The 19,663-nt window shown below is 59.8% G+C and overlaps 2 protein-coding genes across 2 annotated transcripts; both read left to right on the top strand.

Moving 5' to 3' along the window:
- Positions 1-1,346: 1,346 nt before the first annotated feature.
- On the top strand, positions 1,347-4,474 carry FIGLA (folliculogenesis specific bHLH transcription factor; the record flags this gene model as incomplete). Its single annotated transcript, XM_032712417.1, has 4 exons — positions 1,347-1,550; positions 2,905-3,048; positions 3,796-3,951; positions 4,143-4,474. Coding segments are annotated over 4 exons (627 nt in total), but the record flags the coding sequence as incomplete, so codon positions are not given.
- A 98-nt stretch (positions 4,475-4,572) lies between these two features.
- On the top strand, positions 4,573-17,735 carry ADD2 (adducin 2). The gene is made up of 15 exons (XM_032712766.1): positions 4,573-4,628; positions 6,760-6,928; positions 7,615-7,753; positions 8,245-8,396; positions 8,950-9,030; positions 9,115-9,264; positions 10,777-10,920; positions 10,998-11,096; positions 11,754-11,933; positions 12,035-12,292; positions 13,025-13,144; positions 13,229-13,318; positions 14,069-14,222; positions 14,306-14,404; positions 15,197-17,735. The coding sequence occupies exons 2-15, from the start codon at positions 6,761-6,763 to the stop codon at positions 15,493-15,495; spliced, it is 2,133 nt and encodes a 710-aa protein (XP_032568657.1). The 5' UTR covers positions 4,573-4,628; position 6,760; the 3' UTR covers positions 15,496-17,735.
- The last annotated feature ends 1,928 nt before the right edge of the window (positions 17,736-19,663 follow it).

The following is a 19,663-nucleotide window of genomic DNA, read 5'->3' as shown; positions in this document are numbered from 1 at the left end:
CCCGTTGTGGGGTGACTTCACACCTTGGATCGATTTGTCAGATCTTGGAATTATGCCCAGATTGGGGCAGGAATAATGGGATTATCCAGAGCCGGCTGTGGGATAGGGAAGCTCATTAAGGAGCATTAAAGAGGGGAAAATTGGGTTTTTCCAGGTTCTAATTAAAACCTCAATTAACTTCCAGGTGCCTTGGAGACTCATTTTGGGGGCATTAAGGGGGTTCTTTACAATTTGCTCCCTGCCCTTGCTCTCCCTACAGACACAGAACAAACTTCCAGGATCCTGGAACAGCTGGGGATGGTATCCAGCCTCCCTCAGGTGCTTCCAGATTTGGAGAAACTGAGGCACGACAGCCCCAACCCTCCGTGGGGGAACACGTCCATGCCCCCCCACCCCCACAGAGCACCCACTCCCCTCTTGAGCCCTCAAATCCCCCCGGGAAAAGCAGGATGAGTACCCTTGGAGGGTTTTTTTCCCATGAAAACACCAGAGGGGAGGGGAAATCCATCCCAGTGGTGGGACTGGGGTGAGATTCCCTCCACGGTGAATAACCCAGGGTGACCTGGCTTCACTTTTGGGGGGAAAAAGTGAGATTTTTTTTTTTTTCCCCAGCCTCCCTCAGTTTTCCAGCACGACAGGGACTAACACTGCCATCTACCGAGCCAGCCCTCGTGTTATTAATCCTCATATTTCTCTTCTCCCCAGCCAAAAGCGCTTCCCACACCTCCGGGGACACACGAGGCCTCTCAAACCAACCTGTCTCTCCCTGTGGAGTGAATCCCAGTGCCCATCCCTGTACAGACCCCCAGTGTCCACCCAGGATGGTTTTGGGGTGCTTTTTTGGGATCGAGGCTCTGTGGCTCTCAGGCTGGGAGGGTGAGTGGAGAAGAGGCACAGGCAGAGCACCCCCTGCCCCACCCTGTGCCCCTCATCAGGCCCAGATGAGCCGCACCTGAGCCTCGCTGGCCTCAGGGCTATTTAAGGCTCCTGGTTTTGTTCACTTTCCCCTATTTTGGGTGTCAGCTCGTGAGGTGCAGCATCAGTCCCTTCCTAGGATGGGGGAGCCCAGTGGAGCTGAGGAGGGGCTGGAGGGGGTCCCTGAGTCCTTGGAGATCTTGCAGCCCCCGGAGGACCCTCAGCCCTCAGAGGTCCCTCAACCCTTGGAGATCTCACAGCCCCTGGAGGACCCTGATCCCTCGGGGGCCCCTGATCCCTCAGAGGTCCCTCAACCCTTGGAGATCTTGCAGCCCCTGGAGGACCCTGATCCCTCGGGGGCCCCTGATCCCTCGGGGGTCCCTCGGCCCTCAGAGGTCCCACCGCCCGTGGGGGTCCCTCAAGCCCCGGAGGTCCGGCAGCCCCCGGGGGTCCTGCAGCCCACGCCGCCCCCCGAGGTGCTGGAGGGGGTGCTGAGCCGGCAGTTCGGGCCCCTGCCCCGCGCTGCCCCCATCGCCCGCCTGCGCAGGGGGGCCCGCGGCGAGTACGAGCCCACCGGCGACCTGGCCGAGGTGCTGGAGCGGCGGCAGGCGGCCAATGCCAAGGAGAGAGAGAGGGTGAGGGACCCCAGAACCCCGCTGGACCCCCCAGAATCGCACCCCGGGAGGGCCGAGGGCTGTGTCCCATCGTGGTGGGAGCCCCAGGGCTGCCTGAGCTGGGGGCACCAGCAGTGACTCCCCCATCCAGGGATGTCAGGGAGGGGCTGGGGAGGATTTGCATTTGGGGAAGGGGTGGGTTTGATCCTGAGGGGTCCCAGTTAAATTTTAGGAGGATCTGGTTTAATCCTCGGATGGTCAGTTCAATTTTAGGAGGACTCAGTTTAATCTGAGGAGCCCAGTTTGATCCTGGAGGGGTCGGTTTAATCCTAGAAGGCTCAGTTTAATTTGGGGTCATGGGGGGATGGGAGGGGCTTAGTTTAATGCTGGGGACCCTGGTTTAATCCTACACAAAGTTTAATCCCACACAAAATTTATTTGCGTGGGACTTGGTTTAATTCTAGGAGGGTACAGCTACACTCTGGGGAGACCCCAGTTTAATTTTGGTAAACCCGGGTAAAGCCAGAAGGACCCAGTTTAATCTTGGGGGTGGGAAGCAGTTTAATTCTAAAAGGGCCCCAGTTAAATTCTGAAGTCCCAGTTTAATTTTAGGAGGGCCAGGTTTAATTCTGGTGAGCACAGTTTAATCCTGTAGAGGGCCCAGTTTAATCTTGAGGACCCCAGATCAACTCTAGAAGAGCCCAATTTAACCCTGAAGGCAGCAGTGTAATCCCAGAGACCCCAGTTTAAATCTAGTAGAGCCCAGTTCAGTCATGGAAGGGGCAAGTTTAATTTTGGGGTCCCAGTTTAATTCTAGGAGGCCCTAGTTTAATCCTGGCATTTAATTCTGGGAGGACCCAGTTTAATCCTGTGGGGAGGCCTAGTTCAATCTTGGGGAACCCAGTTTAATTCTAGAAGGGCCCCAGTTTATTGCTGGGAACCCAGTTTAATTCTAGAGGGGTCAGGTGTGTTTTAGTGAACCCAGTTTAATCCTGTAAAGGCTACAGTTTAATCTTAAGGACTCCAGTTTAACTCTAGGAGGGCTCAGTTTAATCCTGAAGGGCCCAGATAAGTCTTGGGGAGCCAAGTTTAATTCTGTGAGAGCCCCACTTTTATTCCGTAGAGTCCAGTTTGATCCTGAGGTTTAACTCTGTTTAAATTCTTGGTTGAAGTCTGGAGGGACCCCAATTTAGTTCTGGGGTGTCGGATTCAACCCTGGTGAACCCAGTCAAATCCCGTGAGGGTCCTGATTCAATCTTGGGGTTCAGCGCTTAACCCCGGGGGGTCCTGGCCTAGCTCGGGGATCCTGGTGCACCCCAAGGATGCCCCCTCGGTCTCTCACTGGGTCCCCCCCGGGGGTCCCTCTGTCCCCCAGATCCGGAACCTGAACAGCGGCTTCTCCCGGCTCCGGACGTTGGTGCCGCTGGTGCCGCGGGACCGCAAGCCCAGCAAGGCCGACACGCTGCGGGCGGCAGCCCAGTACATCCAACTGCTGAGGGGACTGCTCAGGGACTGCCAGGTGGGCCCCAAACTGACCCCAAACCCCCCAGTACATCCCACTGCTGAGGGACTGCCAGGTGGGCACCCCAAAACTGACCCCAACCCCACCCCAAACCCCCAGTACATCCCTCTGCTGAGGGGACTACTGCAGGACTGCCAGGTGGGCACCCCAAACTGACCCCAAAACTGACCCCAACCCCACTCCAAACCCCCCAGTACATCAGACTGCTGAGGGACTGCCAGGTGAGCACCCCAAAACTGACTCCGCATCCCCGAACCCTCCCATAGTATGGGGGTTTGGAGGGGCTGGTGAGGGTTTTCTTGGTATTTTTCAGCTTGGAATTAATAACTCAGTTTATTTTTAATTATTAAGTTGTTGGGGGCACCCCCATCTCTGGGGACCCCAAAACTGACCCCTGGCCTTCAGCCCATCCCTAAAATGTGGGGTTTGGGGGGTTTGATGGGGATTTGCTTCTTAATTATCAGGTTGGTATTAATTTAATATTTAAAAGTAAATTGAGTTTTAACAGGTGGGACACCCCAAAACTGACCCCCAAGACCCATATAATGTGAGGTTTGGGGAGCTGATGGGGATTTTCCTGCTTGAAGTTTTTGAGGTTGGAATTAAGTTAATAATTAAAATAAATTGAATTATTATTGGGGGGTGGGTCGTTGTCACTGGGGGGATCTGCTGTTTTTACAAGGGGGGAAATTTTAATACATTTTTAAATATTTTTATATATTTTTTTAATTCCCCTTTTCCCAGCAGCTCGATGCTGATGCTGAGCAGCAGCTGGGGGACACTGGGGGGGTCCCACCGGGGGGGCCACCTGAGACTCGGCCTGGCAGTGCCCCCCCATGTCCGTGGGGACCCCCTGTCCTGCCCCCCTGCCCTGGGGCGCTGCAGGAGAGCGGGGGGACGGTGAGTGGGGGTACCCTGGGAGGGTGGGGGGACACCTGAGGGGGACAGAGCCCCTTGGGGGGCACCTGGGGGCACAGGTGGGGGGGCACCTGGTTTATACCGACATAAACAGGGAGGGCTTCAAAGCACCTTTCACCTCAAAATATTCCAAAGGTGCGAAAAAAATATTTTTTTTTTCTTTTTTTTTTAAGGTTTTTCCTGCCGTCCCCAAAATTCCGGGGGGGCCCGCAGGGGACCCCCCCTACGGTCACGTTCAAGGCTCCAGATCTCATTCTTGGGGTCACATTCCTGTCCCGGAGCCCTGCACCCCATGAAGCCAGGACCCCAAAACGGGGTGCGGGGGGGGGCGTCCATCACCCCTAAAACGCGGGGGGTAAGAGGGGTAGAGCTGTAATTAATTGCTCTATGAAATTGTAATGAATAATCATCTGCCTCTCCCCCCCAGGTGAGGGCTGATTAGTGATTGTTAATATAAATCCCAATTAATTGCGTAATAAAAGGAGGTCGCGGGGTGTCGGCGCTGTTTTGGGGGCTTCCCCCCTTGTTTATTTGCAGTGATTGGGTTCTCGGGGGGGCCCGGGGGGAGGGCGGGGCGGGGGGAGGTGCGGGGACACGCGTGGTGTGTCGGGGGGGGGGCGGCCCTTTGTCAGGATGCTCTGAGGAGGAGGAGGAGGAAGGTGGGTGATGGCAGCAGCCCCCGGCCGCAGCATCCTTGGGAGGGGGGGTGATCTGGGGGGGGGGGGGGGGGGGCGGCTGGGTGACCCCCCCTTTTCCACCCCCACTCCCCATCTGGCTGCATGCAGGTGAGGGGGGGTTGTATCCCTCCCCTCCCCCCCTTTCCCAGGCCTTCATCCCTCGGTGGTACCCGACCCCACCCCTCCTCCCACCCCATCCCCACCCCCGGGGGGGTGCGATGCTGCAGCCCCCCCAAATCCATCCCGGTTTTCCCGCTCCCCCCCCGCCCTGCGGCTGCCGCAGCGGCGCTGGGCGCGGCGAGGGCGGAGGCGGTGGGGGAGGGATGTTGGGGGGGGCAGCCTTGGGGGGTCCTACCTCACCCACAGCCCCCCCAGGTTTGCGGGGGGCCCTTAGAGCCCCCCCTCGGCCCCTGGGGGTGCTCAGGCCCTGCGGCCTGGGGGCACCGGGGCCCCCCCCGGATTTTATCCCAGCCAAGGTCCCCCCTTCCCGCTGAGCCAGGTGTGCACCCAGCACTGAAATTTGGGGGGTTCTAATTTCGGGGGGGGGCTCTGCTTCCGTACCTAGTGATGGGGGGGCTTGGGGGTCACCCTCCGCGATTTGGGGGAGCAGCCCCGCCCTGTGCTTTGGGGGTGCCTGGGCAGCAGCACCCCCAAAGCACTTCAGTGACGATGCCCTTGGGGGGTGGGTGGGTCAGCGCCGGCGTTTTGGGGGTCCCCGGGCTGGCGGGTTGGCTGAACCCTGACACGCGGTGGCACTGCAGCATCAGCCCCGCGGTGCTGGGTGACCCCACTTCGGGGTGGGGGTCACGGGGGTGCGCCCGTGGGTGTGCTGAGGTGTGTCTGTTCTCAGTTCCCATCGGTGCATTGAGCTGTGTCCGTTCTCAGCGCCTATTGGTGCACTGAGCTGTCGGTTCGCAGCTCCCGTGGGTGTGTTGAGCTGCACCTGTTCTCAGCCCCTGTTCCCGTGGGTGTGCTGAGCTGCCCGTTCTCAGCAGCTGCTCCCCCTGGTGCACAAGTGGTCCCGGTTCTCAGCCCCTGCCCCACTGCTGCACGAAGCCGTGCTCGTTCTTGGCCACCACCCACATTGGTGCGTTGAGTTTTGCCCGTTCTCAGCTACTGTTCCCATTGGTGCACAAAGCTGGTTCTGAGCTCCCATCTGTGCACTGAGCTGTGCCCGTTCCCACAGCAGTGTGCTGAGCTGCACCCATTCTCAGCCACCACGCTCATCACTGAGTGCACTGAGTTGTGCCCGTATTCAGCCGCTGCTCCCATCAGTGTGCCGGGCTGTCCATTCTCAGCTCCCTGTCATGCACTGAGCTGTGCCCGTTCTCAGCTGCTGCTTCCATCGGTGCACCGAGCTGTGCCTGTTCTCAGCTGCTGCTTCCATTGGTGCACTGAGCTGTGTCTGTCCTCAGCTGCCACCCTCAGCGATGTGACTGTTCTTGGCGACCACTTCCATCAATGTGTCGAGCTGCCTGTTCTCAGCTCTCATCAGTGCACTGAGCTGTGCCCCTTCGTGGCCACTGGTCCCGCTCATGCACCGCGCTGGGCCCATTCTCAGCTGCTGCTCCTCCCATCAGTGCACTGAGCTGCCTGTTCTCAGCTCCTGTCGGTGCACTGAGCTGGGTCCATTCTCAGCCACTGTCCCCACGCTGCCCCGATTGGTGCCCGTTCTTGGCGGCTGCTCCCATTCTCAGTTCCCACCAGTGCACTGAGCTGTGCCCATTCTCAGCTGTCGGTCCCACCCATGTATTGAGCTGCACCCGTTCTCAGCTCCCATCCGTGCACCGAGTTGTGCCCGTTCTCAGCCGCAGTCCGTTAGTGCTCACGCACTGAGCTGCCCGTTCTCTGTGCCCATCACTGTGCTGAGCTGTGCCCGTTCTCAGCTGTCACTTCCTCAGGGGGTGTAACCGAGGCCGGGCGGTGCAGGCAGCAGAGGATCCCCCCCCCCGTCCCGGGTGTCCCCAACCTGCCAACTCGTCACCCCTGGGGCAGGGCGGGGCCGCCCGGGCCTTATCTGCGGGGTGCAGCTGTGGGGTATCTCGGTGGCTCCTTCCCAATCCGTGTTTGGGGCATGGTGCGGGTGCCGGGGGTGACGCCGCGCGTCCCGCAGGATGAGCACGGCCGCCAGCCCCGAGCCCCTGCCCGAGCCCCCCGGGCCCCGCTGCGCCCCCCAGGACGGTACCGAGTTCCTGCGGGCGCGGGGCGGGGGGGGCGACCTGCGCCAGGACTTCAACCTCATGGAGCAGAAGAAGCGGGTGACCATGATCCTCCAGAGCCCGGTGAGCCCCTGTCCCCGCGCTGTCCCTTCTGTCCCCAACCCCCCTGTCTTGTCCCCAACCCCAGCCCTCCTGTCCCCCATCCCGTCCCGCCTGTCCCCAAACCCTTTCACGTCCCCAAACCCTTCCTTCCCGTCCCCCACCCCATCCTTTCTGTCCCCAACCCCTTTCCCTGTTGTCCTAGCCTTCCTGTCCCCAAGTTCAGCACTCTTGCCCCAACCCCATCCTTTGTGTCCCTGCCCCATCCCTCCTTCCCCGCCCCGTCCCTCCTGTCCCCAGGCCAATCCGTGCCACCGCGATGCCACCAAGTGTTGGCTCGGTGCATGTCCCCACCTGCCAACGTCACTGCTCCGGTGCTGCTGTCACTGAGCTGCCAGTGCCCCCGCTGCCACTGTGCCACCACGCCAGTGGTGACACTGGCACCAAGATGGTGATGCCACCATCGCTGTGCCACCGAGCCGGTGGTGCCACCCATCACGGTGCCACCAGGCCAGTGGTGTCGCTGACACCAAGCAGTGCCACCATCACTGTGTCACCAAGCTGATTGTGTCACCGACACTGAGCTGCTGGTGTCCCTAACACCAAGCTGGCAGTGCCACTTCCACCAAGCCGGTGATGTTGCCCTCCCCCACCCCCCCCATGTCCCCAATGGTCCCCCCACGTTGTCACCGTGTGCCCGGGTGCCGCAGTCTTTCCGGGAGGAGCTGGAGAGCCTCATCCAGGAGCAGATGAAGAAGGGGAACAACTCGTCGCACGTGTGGGCGCTGCGGCAGATCGCCGACTTCATGGCCACCACATCCCCCGCGGCCCTGCCCACCTCCCCCATGGGTACGCGGGGCACGGGGGGGTTTGGGGGCACTCACAGGAGGTGTAATCTGTGGGGGCGTGGGTGGGAAAACCCGCAAAACCTTGGGAGCCACCAAACCTTTGAGGGGCACCAAAATCTTTGGGGCCACACCTTGAGGGTCACCAAACCTTTGGGACCTGTGGGATCCCCAAAACCTTTTGGTTCATCAAAACCTTCGAGACCTTTGGGACCTTGGGAGGCCACCAAACCCTTGGGAACCCCACAACAATTTGAGGAACACCAAATCTTTGGGGCCACCAAACCTTGGGGGCCAACCAAACCTTCAAGGCCTTGGGGACCCCCAGAACCTCGAGGGCCACCAAACGAACCTCAGGGACCACTAAAACCTTTGGGGTCACTGAACCCTGAGGGCCAGCAAACCCATCCCCACAACTCCCCACTCCCCTGTCCCTGGTGAACCCCCCTGAGGCTCGGGGGGTCCCAGCGCTGACGGGGGGTCCTCAATGCCCAGCGCTGGCGTCGGTGACCCCCATTAACGACCTGCACGGGACGGAGGGGCCGGCGCTGGCCAAGGGCGAGCGGCTGATGCGCTGCAAGGTGGGCAGCATCCACCGGCTGCTGGACCTGTACGGCTGGGCACAGCTGGGGCACGCCGCCGTCACGGTGAGGACCCCGAAACCGGCACAGGGGGGTTGGGGGAGGGCCTAGGGAAGTTGGATCAGGTCTAGGGGGCATTTGGGGGAGTTAAGGGGGGTTTGGGACCTGCTGGACCTGTACAGCTGGGCACAGCTGGGACACATCACCATCACCATGAGCACCCAGAAAGGCCATGGAGGGCTGGGGTTGTTTGGGGGTTGTTTTATGGGGATTTGGGGGAGTTAAGGGGGTTTGGGGACCTTTTGGGGGGTTGGAGATTTGGGGGAAGTTGGGGATTTTTAGGTGGTTTGTAGAGTTCTTGAGGGGAGTTGGAGGTTTGGGAGGTTGGGATTTTGGGGGGTTGGGGATTCTGTGGTATTTTTTTGGAGGGGGAGTTTGAGGGGCATGGGGCTTTGTGAGTAGTTGGGGGGTTCTTTAGGGGTGTTGGTTTGGGAGGGAGATCGTAGATTTTTTTAAGGGTTTGGGAGTGTTTGGAGGGGTCATTTTCGGGGAGGATGCAGGATGTTTTTGTGGGGATCTTGGCTTGTTTTTCACGCCCCTCTGTCCCCCTCTGTGACAGCTGAGGGTCAGCAAGGAGCAGGAGCACTTCTTGGTGGCCCCGCAGGGGTTGGCGTGCAGCGAGGTGACTGCGGCCAGCCTGGTGAGCCCCCCGCCCCTAACCCCGACCCCACGCTGGCTGTCTGGGGGGCAGGCCCGGCCCCCCTGATGCCGCCGCGCCCCCCAGGTGAAGGTGAACGTGCTGGGGGCCGTGGTGGAGCCCGGCAGCACCGGCTTCGCGCCCGACGCCCGCAGCTTCAGCCTCCATGCCGCGATCTACGCGGCGCGCCCCGACATCCGCTGCATCGTGCGGCTGCACACCCCGGCCGCGGCCGCTGTAGGCACCAGGGGGCTTTGGGGGGCTTGGGGGGCTGCACACCCCGGCTGCGGCCGCTGTACGGACCGGGGGGCTTTGGGGGGCTTGGGGGGGGCTTTGGGAGAGTGGGGGGTCTTTGGGAGAAGCTGGGGTTTGGGGGGATTTGGGGGATTGAAGGGTGTTATGGTGATTTGGGGACATTGGAGGATGGGGAGATTTGGGGGGGATGGAGGATTGGGGGAGTTTGGGAGAGTTGAGGGTCTTTGGGGGAAGCTGGGGTTTGGGTGGATTTGGGGGTTTGAAGGGTGTTACAGGGATTTGGGGACATTGGAGGATGGAGGGATTTGGGAGGGCTTGGAGGGGAAGAGGATTGGGTTAGTTTGGGGGAGTTGATGGTCTTTGGGGGAAGTTGGGGTTTGAGGGGATTTGGGAGATTGAAGGGGATTATGGGGATTTGGGGACATTGGAGGATGGGGGGATTTGGGGGGGCTTTTGGGGGGATGGAGGATTGGGTTAGTTTGGGAGAGTTGAGGGTCTTTGGGGGGAGCTGGGGTTTGGGGGGATTTTGGGAGTTTGAAGGGGAATTGGAGATGTTGAGGGTTTGTGGGAGAGGGGAGGATTGGGGGTCTGGGGGGGAAATTGGGATCTGGGGGGACTGTGGGGGTTTAGAGGGTATTATGGGAATTTGGCAGCACTGGGGGCTGGGGGGAGACAGGGTGAGTTGGGGGTGTTTGGGGGAGATGGGTTAGAGGAGTTGGGGGTATTCGGGGGTGTTTGGGGACTTCAGGGGAAGTTGGGGTTTGGGGAAGTTATGGGGGTTTGGAGAGTATGACAGGGATTTGGGGGCATTGGGAGTTTGGGGGACTGGGAGAGTCGTGGTGTTTTTGGGGAGGTGGGGGTTAGGAGAGTAGGACAGATTTGGGGGAGTTGAGGGTCTTTGTAGAAGGTTGAGGTTTGGGGGGATTTGGGGGGTTTGAAGGATATTTTTGAGACTTGGAGTTCTTGGGGGTTGGGGAGGACAGGGAGAGTTGGAGGATGGGGGGATTTGGGTACATGGGGGGTTAAGGAAGTTGGGTGTCTTTGAGGGAAGGGTTGGGCTGGGGAGGATTTTGGGGCCTTGAAGTGTATTATGGGATTTGGGAGCATTGGGGGTTTGGAGGGGACAGGGAGAGTTGGAGGTAATTGGGGGTGTTTCTGGGGGTTAGGGTTGTTTGGGCTCTTTGGGGGCAATTTGGTTTTCGGTGGGATTTTGTAGTTTGGGTGGTGGAGGGCTTGGGGGGAATTTAGGGACTTGGTTTTGGGGGGATTTTGGGAGGGTTGGGGGTTTTTGGGGATGGTTTTTTTGGGGGGTTGTGGATTTTTTGGGAGTGGAGTTCTTTGTGGGGTTCTTTGGTTTAGTGTTTCTTTTTGTGGGATGTTGGAGGGGGTTCAAGGTTGGGTTTTTCGGGGCGTTGCTGGTTTTTGGGGTGCTGCCGTTCTGCGGGGGTGTTGGGGGTCCCCTGTCCCCTCCTGCCCTGTCCCCCCCGTGCCCAGGTGTCGGCCATGCGCTGCGGGCTCCTGCCCATCTCCCGGGCCGCGCTGCTCCTGGGGGACGTCGCCTACTTTGACTTTCGCGGGGAGGTGGAGGACGAGGCCGACCGGGTGGAGCTCCAAAAGTGCCTCGGGCCCACCTGCAAGGTGAGGGGGCGCCTGGGGGGGACGTGGGGTGGCCCTGCTGCCCCTCTCCACCCCGCTGAGCTCCCGGTGACCCACAGATCCTGGTGCTGCGGAACCACGGAGTGCTGGCGCTGGGGGACACGGCCGAGGAGGCCTTTTACAGCATCTTCCACCTGCAGGCGGCCTGCGAGGTCCAGGTGAGCGCGGGGCGTGTGAGGAGCTGTGTGTGGGCTCAGCTGACGGCCTGGTGACCCTGGCAATGGGCACTGAGTTTGTACGGCCTCAGCCAACACCGTGGTACCCCAGGAATGAGCACTGAGCTGTGTGTGGGCTCAGCTGCAGCCACAGGCCCCAGGACCGCGCACTGAGCTGTGTCAGGTCTCTGCCACCACTGTGGGGCCCTGGCCATGAGTGAAGCTGTGCCAGGCCTCAGCCACCAGCCCAGTGCCCCGAGACTCTGCACTGAGCTGTGCCAGGTCTCTGCAGTCAGTACAATGTCCTGGGTCCGTGAGCTGAGCTGTGCCAGGTCTCTGCTGCCAGAACAGTGCCCTGGGCCCATGCACTGAGCTGTGTATTGTCTCACCCCCGCTGCAGTGTCCCATGACCAGGTCTCTGCCACTTGCACAGTGCCCCAGGACCATGCACTGAGCTGTGCCAGGTCTCTGCAGTCAGTGCAGTGTTCTGGGTCCATGCACTGAGCTGTGCCAGGTCTCTGCAGTCAGTGCAGTGTTCTGGGTCCATGCACTGAGTTGTGTGCGGTCTCAGCCCCCGCAGTGCCCAGCACAGGGTCCGTGGGCAGGGCTAGGGCTGCCCCCCATGCTCCCTGCCCTCACCCTGCCCCTCGCCCCGGGCAGGTGTCGGCGCTGGCGAGCGCGGGCGGCGCCGAGAACCTGATCGTGCTGGAGGGGGCGAAGCAGCGGGTGCCCCATGGCCCCGGCGCCCTGCGCCGCGCCGGCACCACCTTCGGGCCCCTGCACAAGAGCCGCCTGGGCGAGCATGAGTTCGAGGCCCTCATGAGGATGTTGGACAACCTGGTGAGCACCCAAACACACCAAACCCCCCAGGCCCCCCGAACTGCGCTCAGACGCCTCTTTGTCGCCCCTGCCTTGACGCCTCCCCGCTCTCTGCTCCCCAGGGGTACCGCACGGGCTACACGTACCGCTACCCCTTCGTGCAGGAGAAGAGCAAGCCCAAGAGCGACGTGCTCATCCCGGCCACCGTGACAGCCTTCGTGTTCGAGGAGGAGCCCGCCGGGACCCCCGCGCTGCGCCAGCACGCCCAGAAGCAGCAGAAGGAGAAGACGAGGTGGCTCAACACCCCCAACACCTACACCAGGGTCAGCCTGGCCGAGGAGCCGCAGGGCAGCGCCGGCGGCCAGAGGACAAAGACCACGGTGAGGGGCAGACGCGGCTGCACGGGGCCGTTGGGGACGTTTGGGAAGGGGTTTGTCTCGGAAATGGTGACGGGTGGGGTGTGGGGGATCCCAGGTAGGGGTGGCCGGGATGTTACTGATCCCGCTAAAATTTGCAAGGCCCAGGGATCCACCCTCAGCTCGTAATAATGGTTAGTTTGAAATCCCACCACCCCTTTTTGGGGAACTGAGAGCCATTGTCTTCGTGGGGGTCTACCTGTATTACTGGAGTCTCCCCTTTATGCAAAATGCATTTCTTGGGATCTGCCCTCTATGTAAAATGAGTTTATCGTGATCTTCTCACATTTATTGGCATCTCCCTTCTATATAAGTTGAGTTTATTTGGGTCTCTCTGCATTTATTGAAGTCTTCTCTCTATTATCAGCGTCTCCCTCCTACACGAGGTGCATTTGTCAGGGTCTTCCCACATTTATCAGGATCTCCCCTCTATGTAAAATGTATTTATTGGGGTCTCCCCTCTACTACTGGGGTCTTTCCTCTATGTAAAGTGCATGTGTCAGGGTCTCCCCCCTGTACAAAGTGCATTTACTGTGTCTCCCCTCTACACTGGGGTCTCCCCTCTGCACAAGTTGCATTTATCAGGTCTCTCTGCACTTCTTGTGTCTCCCCTCTATTATCGGGGTCTCCTTTCTGTTACTGGGGTCTCCCCCTTCCCAACACACCTTTTCTGGGGTTCCCTCCCTGCTGCTGCAGTGGCTGCGAGCGGACGAGGTGGAGAAGGGCAGCAGTGGGACCCCCATTCGCATCGAGAACCCCAACCAGTTTGTGCCCCTCTACACGGACCCGCAGGAGGTGCTGGAGATGCGCAACAAGGTGCGGCCCCGCAGGGCTGGGGCGGGGGCATGGGGGGGATTTACCCCCATCCTCGGGGGGATTCAGCCCTGTCCTCACCCTCAGATCCGGGAGCAAAACCGCCAGGATGTGAAGTCGGCCGGGCCCCAGTCGCAGCTGCTGGCCAGTGTCATCGCCGAGAGCAGCCGCAGCCCCGTAGGCACCGTGTCACCTTGTGTCACCCTGTGTCCCCAGCCCCATGTCACCCTGGGTCACCCTGGGTCACCCTGTGTGCCTGTGACCCTGTGTCACCCTGTGTCCCCAGCCCTGTGTCACCCCATTTCCCCAACCCCTTGTCACCCCAAATCCCTGGTCACAGCGCTGACCAGCATTGTCACCAAGACCAGCCACAGTCCCACACGTGGCACAGTGTCACCTCATGCCACACTGTGTCCCCAGCCCTGCACCCCCAGCCCCATATCACCCTTTGTCACCCCATGTCACTTAATGTCCCCAGCCCCATGCCACCCCGTATTCCTGGTCCAATGTCACCCAATGTCCCCAGCCCCATGTCCCCACACATCCCCCTCCTCAGACCACCAGCCCTTCCCTCCCCAGCATTCCACTGGTGAAGGGGGTGACACCACTCCAGAAGGGTGACACTGCTGTGGAGGGGGTGACACCACTCTGGGGGGTATTGACACCACTCCAGAGGGGTGACACTGCTGTGGAGGAGGTGACACCACTCCAGAGGCACTGACACCACTCCAGAGGGGTGACACTGCTGTGGAGGAGGTGACACCACTCCAGAGGCACTGACACCACTCCAGAGGGGTGACACTGCTGTGGAGGAAGTGACACCACCCTAGAGGAGGTTGATGGTGCTCTGAGGGGGGATGTGACCCTACTCTGGAGGGGGTGACACTGTTCCAGGGGAACTGACCTCACCGGGGGGGTCTGTTCCAGTCCACCGAGAGCCACCTGGGGGACGCGGAGGCCAAGGAGGGCTCCCGGGAAGAGGCTCCCCCCGAGCCGGAGCCCCCCAACCCCTTCAGCCAGCTCACGGACCAGGAACTGGAGGAGTACAGGCAGGAGGTGGAGAGGAAGAAGCGGCTGCAGGGTAGGAGGGGCACACCAAAATACCCCCATCTCCCCCGGGTGGCACTCAGGGCACCCCATGGCCAACGTGTCTCTCCGTGGCAGGCGAGAAGGACGCGGTGGCCGAGGAGAGCGGGGCCCCCCTGCCCAAAGCCCCCCCCGGCTCGGCCCCGGAGCCCCCCATGCCTGCGGAGCCCACGGAGGGTGAGTGGGGTGACAAGCACCCCAAACCCAGGAGCGGGGCCCCCCTGAGCAGATGCAGTGGGGGGATGAGGGGGCTGAGGCCAAACCACGCTGACACAGCTCGATGTGCCCCCGTGTCCCTCTGCCTGTCCTGGGGGGTCCCTGCTCCGGAGGGGCCGAGCCTCAGTGGGGATTCGTGGCAGGAGGACAAGAGTGTCCACTGGTGGCTTTGTGGGGTGCAAGGACACCCCTGTCCCCCATCCCAACTCCGGCGGGTGCGACATTCCCATCATTCCGGTCGGCTGCGGGTGTCGGGGCTCGGGGCTGCTGGCTCTGCCATGGTGTCTCGTGGTGTCTGTCTGTCTGTCTGTCTCCACAATGTCTCCTTTCTCTTTCCTCCCCGTGTGCCTGTCACCCAAGGAGTTATCCCTGAATCCCTGGTGCCGTAGTAAGTACGGAGAGGCCATCCCGGAGGAGGGACACGGGCTCGGGGGGAACTTTGCTCTCCGTGGCCCACTCAGGGATCCCCAAGGAAGGAAACCCCTTAGGAAACCCACTGGGAAATCCCTCCTTGTTTGCTTCCTCCTTTTCCCACTGCCTCTTCCCAGCTCTCCATCCCACATCGCTTGTCCCGCAGGGAGGGGGGAGGTTCGGGGAAGCGGCACCTGCGGCAGGACGGGATCAAATCCCAACGTTCTCCACCCCTGGAGGGCAAATCCTGCTCCTGCCCAGGCCCCACTGGTGACTGGGGGATCAAACCCCAACAGCACGGGCACTGCCACCCCAATTCCCTGTCCCCTCTCTGCTCCCAAGGTGACAAGAAGGTGGATGGCGGCCAAGCCCCGGCCGATTCCACCGCCAAGAAGGAGCCACCGGCGGTGGTGAATGGGAAGGACGAGGAGCAAAGCACCGAGGAAAACCTGGGAAAAGGGGGGACGGAGCGGACAGCCCCCAACGCCGACCAGGATGTCCCCAAGGAGAAGGAGACGGTGACCAGCACCCCCGTCTCCCCCGACGGTTCACCCTCCAAATCACCCTCCAAGAAGAAGAAGAAATTCCGGACCCCATCTTTCCTGAAAAAAGGCAAAAAGAAGGAAAAGATCGAATCTTGAGTCTCCCCGGAGGCCTCGCTGGCGGTGGTGGCCATCCCTGGGATCCCCCGGGGCGGGGGAACGGCTCCTGCCTTGCGCGTCTGGCCGAGGCCCAGCCCCAAACCCCCGGAATCCGGCTGTTTTCTGGGTCCTCCTGGCACGAGGCACCTCGTCCCCCTTGTCACCCACTCCCAGAGGCAGTCACCAAGCTTAGAGAGACTGTGGTCCCCACCTGGGGAAATTCCTGCTGCACCTCCCTCCCCCTCTCCCTTCTGGGCTCCGACCCCTTCCCACCATGGTCAGAGAGTTGGATTTTCCCACCAGAGCCCAGATCCGCTTGATTTGAGGAAGAAAAGGGTGTTTTGTGGTTATTTTCTTCACCTTCTGTTTCAAGCTCTGCTGGAATGGCATTGGCTTCATCCCCAGGAAAAACTGCCTGTTGCTTCACCGGGAGAATGGGACCGGGATGAAGGTGGGGGATTGCTCTTCCCAAAGGAGAAGCCAAGGTTTCTCCTTCCTGGATCGTAATCTTCCTCTCCTTGGGCTGAAGAACCGCTTCCTCCCCTTCTCCTGGTGCTCCCACCCTGCGTCCCCCCCACCCGAGGAAGAGCAGCAGGATTTCCCACCCCTGGAAAAGCCCCCACCTCACCGCACGACCCACACCTGGGAAAGTAGGGAAAAATCACCTCCGGGAATCGTCTGTGTTACTTAAAACTGAGCAAAACTCACTCACCAAGTGCTACTTCGGGATGAACACACGCTGCCAACTCCCGCCGACACCCCCGGCCCCGCTCACACCACCCCACCCACAACGGATCCCTGCTTTGCCCAGCTCTGGATTCCCAGCACAAGTTCAGTCCTTCCTGGCGTTCCCTCCTAGAGTTACAACCTCCCGGCCAAACCTCTTCCCAGGAAGAAGAGCTGATCTGCTGATCTGCCCTGCAGCCGCTCCAGTGCTGGGATTTTGGGGATAACCCAATGGAATTGGGCCCCATCCTCCCAATTTCCTGCAGTGCTCACCCTGAGCCTTCCAGGGGGTCCTGTCTGGGGGGGTCTGGGGCACCCAGAGCTCCCATATTGGGGTTTCCTCACTCCCAGCAGGATTGTCACGTGTGCCATCACTGTGGTTTCCAGGCTTTTTGCTGCTGTGAGGCAGCTCAGGGAGGTTGGATCCCCTCTAGAAAAGCAGGAAGCCCATGGGATGGGGTGTGGGGAGGGATCGGGGTGCAGGAAAGAGCAGAGAGACCCCTGGGTTACCAGACCCCCACAGCCAACCTGAGCCTGGAGGTTGGGAAGAGCCTTTGCCCTGCCCAGTGTCCTCCCCAGGTCCCCATCCTGCTCCCGCAGGGACTGGGGGGACCAAGGGGACACCCTGAGCCCCCAAACCCCCTCTGTTCCCCCAGCCCTGTCCCCAGGGGGGCTGTTCCTCACTGCCACTGATTTTAAGGCTCTTTGAGGCCATTTTTGTCCCTGAGCCTGTTTCCCCCCCCCCCGGGTGACCCCCCAGGGACAGCTGTGTCACCTCCCCGGGTGGCACCATCACACCCGGGGGCGTTCCTGAATGACAGCACTGCCACACAGCCCAGCCCCGACCCGGGGGCTTTGTCACCCCTTTATCCCTGAGGGACTGTCCCTGGGAGTTCTGTCACCCCTTTGTCCCCAAAGGTTTGTCCCCAGGGCCTTTGTAACTCCTTTCTCGAAGGGCCACGGGCTTTGCAGAGGTGACAGGGATTGATTTCCTCGTCCATGGAATTCCAGGGCTCTCGGGCAGGGAAGGACTCGGTGCCCCAGCAGGGACAAAGGCTCCCGTGCCACCATCATCCCACAGCGAGGGTCCCTCCCGGCTGCTCAGCTGGAAGGACATGGATCTGAGATCACATCCCAGGACCATCCTTGGGATAACCCCCCCATCCTGGCTCCCTCCCCTCGCTCCAGCAAGGCTCGGGGTGGGGGTCTCTCCAGGGAGGGCAGGGATGGGGCGAATACCCGGCCCGGGGCTGTGCTGGAGAACAGAGGCTGATCCCCTCGTTGGCCGCGGAGAGGGCGATCCCGGGGATCCAAAGGGATCCAGAGCCCCTTTTCCCACCTGGGCTCCCGGCAGAGCCCCGCCGCGGGACTGGGGGGGGGGGGGGGTGTGAAGCCCCGGGAATGGCCCCGGGAGGAGGCCGGGATGGGGGATGTCCCCGCGAGTGACAATCGCGGCCGGGAGCGGTGGAACGCCGGTGTAAATAAACAAATAAACCCCGTGTTTGGCACCGGCAGCGCCCGGACACTGCGGGTAGAGAGGGGTGTCCCGGGCTCGGGGGGGTGGGATGGACATGGGATGGGCTGGGGATAAAGCTGGGGATAAAGCTGGGTGAGATGGGGGGGGGGGGATGGGGATACCAGCATGGGGAGGGGGGTGGAGCTGGGATGGAGTTGGGAATGGGGATGAGATGGAGCTGAGGATGGGGAGAGAGCTGGGATGGAGGTGGGGGTGGGGATGGAGCTAAGATGGGATAGAGGAAGGGATGGGGATGGAGCTGGGATGGGATGGGATTGGGATAGGGATGGGGATGGGGATGGAGATGGGGGTGGGGATGGGGACAGGGATGGGGATAGGGGTGGGGATGGGTCTGGGGACAGAGATAGGGCTGAGGATGGTGTGTGGACAGACAGGGGAATGGAGTTGGGGTGGGACAGGGCTGGGATGGGATGGAGGTGGAGCTGGGGCTGGGCCTGGAATCAAGCCTATTTATTTTTACCCACAGAAATGTTAATGTTTGAGAACCCTTAAGGGTTTGTCTGGGGGTCTGGAAGATACCTCTGGAACTGCTGCACAGTCTCTCCTTCCCTTCTCTTTGAGGGGACAGATGCCAAGTTCTCCTTGCAAGTTTGAAGGGCTGCCCTGACCAGGGAAATTCAGGCCTTGGTTCCTTTCTGGGTGCAGGGGGGACAATGGGAGATGTCCCGGTACCTAGACAAGCACTGCCACATTCCACATGGATGTTGGCTTTCCACGTTTCCCTCGTGTCTCCCAGAGGATGCAGCAGCTGGATCAACACTTGGGTGTTCCATTAAAACACAACACTTTCTGTCTCAGAGCAGGGGGTTGAACTTCAACAATAGGGATGTGGAACTTCAAATTTTGTCTCTCCTCTGCAGCAGGAGAGAAGTGTGACAGCAGGAGTTGTGCTCATCTAATTAGGTGGATTCTTGGGTAGAATCTGGGGAAAATCAGGCCAGTCACAAAATTGGTTTTGCTGAGAAATTGCTGCTTCCCACAATTTATCTCAGTAGTTTCGTTTGTAGAAGATGCTGCTGGTCAGAAACAGGAATTCTTTTCTGATCTAAAACAAGTCTCTTGGTTCATATCCAGAACTGAAGAGCCCCCCCAGACTGATGCAGGAACCTGCAGCCCATGACTGTACCCACAGCCTGTGACCTGTCACAGCCCCTGCAGGGAACAGCCTGGGGGGAGCGGGAAGGACCAGACCTATGGCAGGTCTAACATTCACGTTTTAAAGCAGATCTGCATTTGCCAGCAGGGATAGGATTGGAGCTATGGTAAGAAGAGCCACTTTGGTAGGACAAGAGAGGCTCTAGCCAGGTACAGTTTTGAGGGAGGAAAATTTTCTGTTAAACCTTTAATAAAAAAAAGGACACTAGTGCAGATACTGAATCTGCTTTACACAGTGTTACTTGTCTGGAACCAGACTACAGGATGAATTATTGGAATTATCTGAATATATAAATGCTGGGCTAAGCCAGAAATACCACATGCCCTGTTCAAACGGTCCTTTCCCAAAAGGCCATTCTCCCACACCCCTGCACACATGCAGGCTGTTAAAATGGTTTGCAGAGAGGTATTTTCATCCAGCTTTTGAGTCAATCAGCCACCTTTAATCTCCAAGAGGAATTTTAGGCAATCTGTTTGCAAAGCAGCTTTTTATTAATAAAAAGAATTATAAGCAGTAAGAAGCCTGAAGAAAACCACTGTGATGAAGCTGCAGTTACAGGCAGACTCTTCCCTTCCTTGGCCTTCACATGGTATAAAATCACAGTAAGAAAAAGCAAGACAAAATTAGTGGGGTCTGTTTTCACCATCTACCTGGTGGTGACTCCCATTCAGGAGAACAGAAGCCACTGCTAATCATGGCAGAGTCCTTCCAAAGTGTTAAAAGGGGTCATTTAAGCTCCTCTGAAGGTG

This window comes from Chiroxiphia lanceolata, chromosome 28, assembly GCF_009829145.1.
Source record: "Chiroxiphia lanceolata isolate bChiLan1 chromosome 28, bChiLan1.pri, whole genome shotgun sequence".
Lineage (NCBI taxonomy): Eukaryota > Metazoa > Chordata > Aves > Passeriformes > Pipridae > Chiroxiphia > Chiroxiphia lanceolata.
The sequence above is the reverse complement of the archived record's forward strand: the minus strand, read 5'-3'. Positions and strand labels throughout refer to the sequence as shown.

Coding starts and splice junctions, on each gene's coding strand:
- ADD2 (XM_032712766.1), top strand. CDS start 6,761: ATGAGCACGGCCGCCAGCCCCGAGCCCCTGCCCGAGCCCCCCGGGCCC. Junction 11,097..11,753: donor AGGCGGCCTGCGAGGTCCAG/GTGAGCGCGGGG, acceptor CGCCCCGGGCAG/GTGTCGGCGCTGGCGAGCGC. Junction 14,405..15,196: donor GCCTGCGGAGCCCACGGAGG/GTGAGTGGGGTG, acceptor TCTGCTCCCAAG/GTGACAAGAAGGTGGATGGC.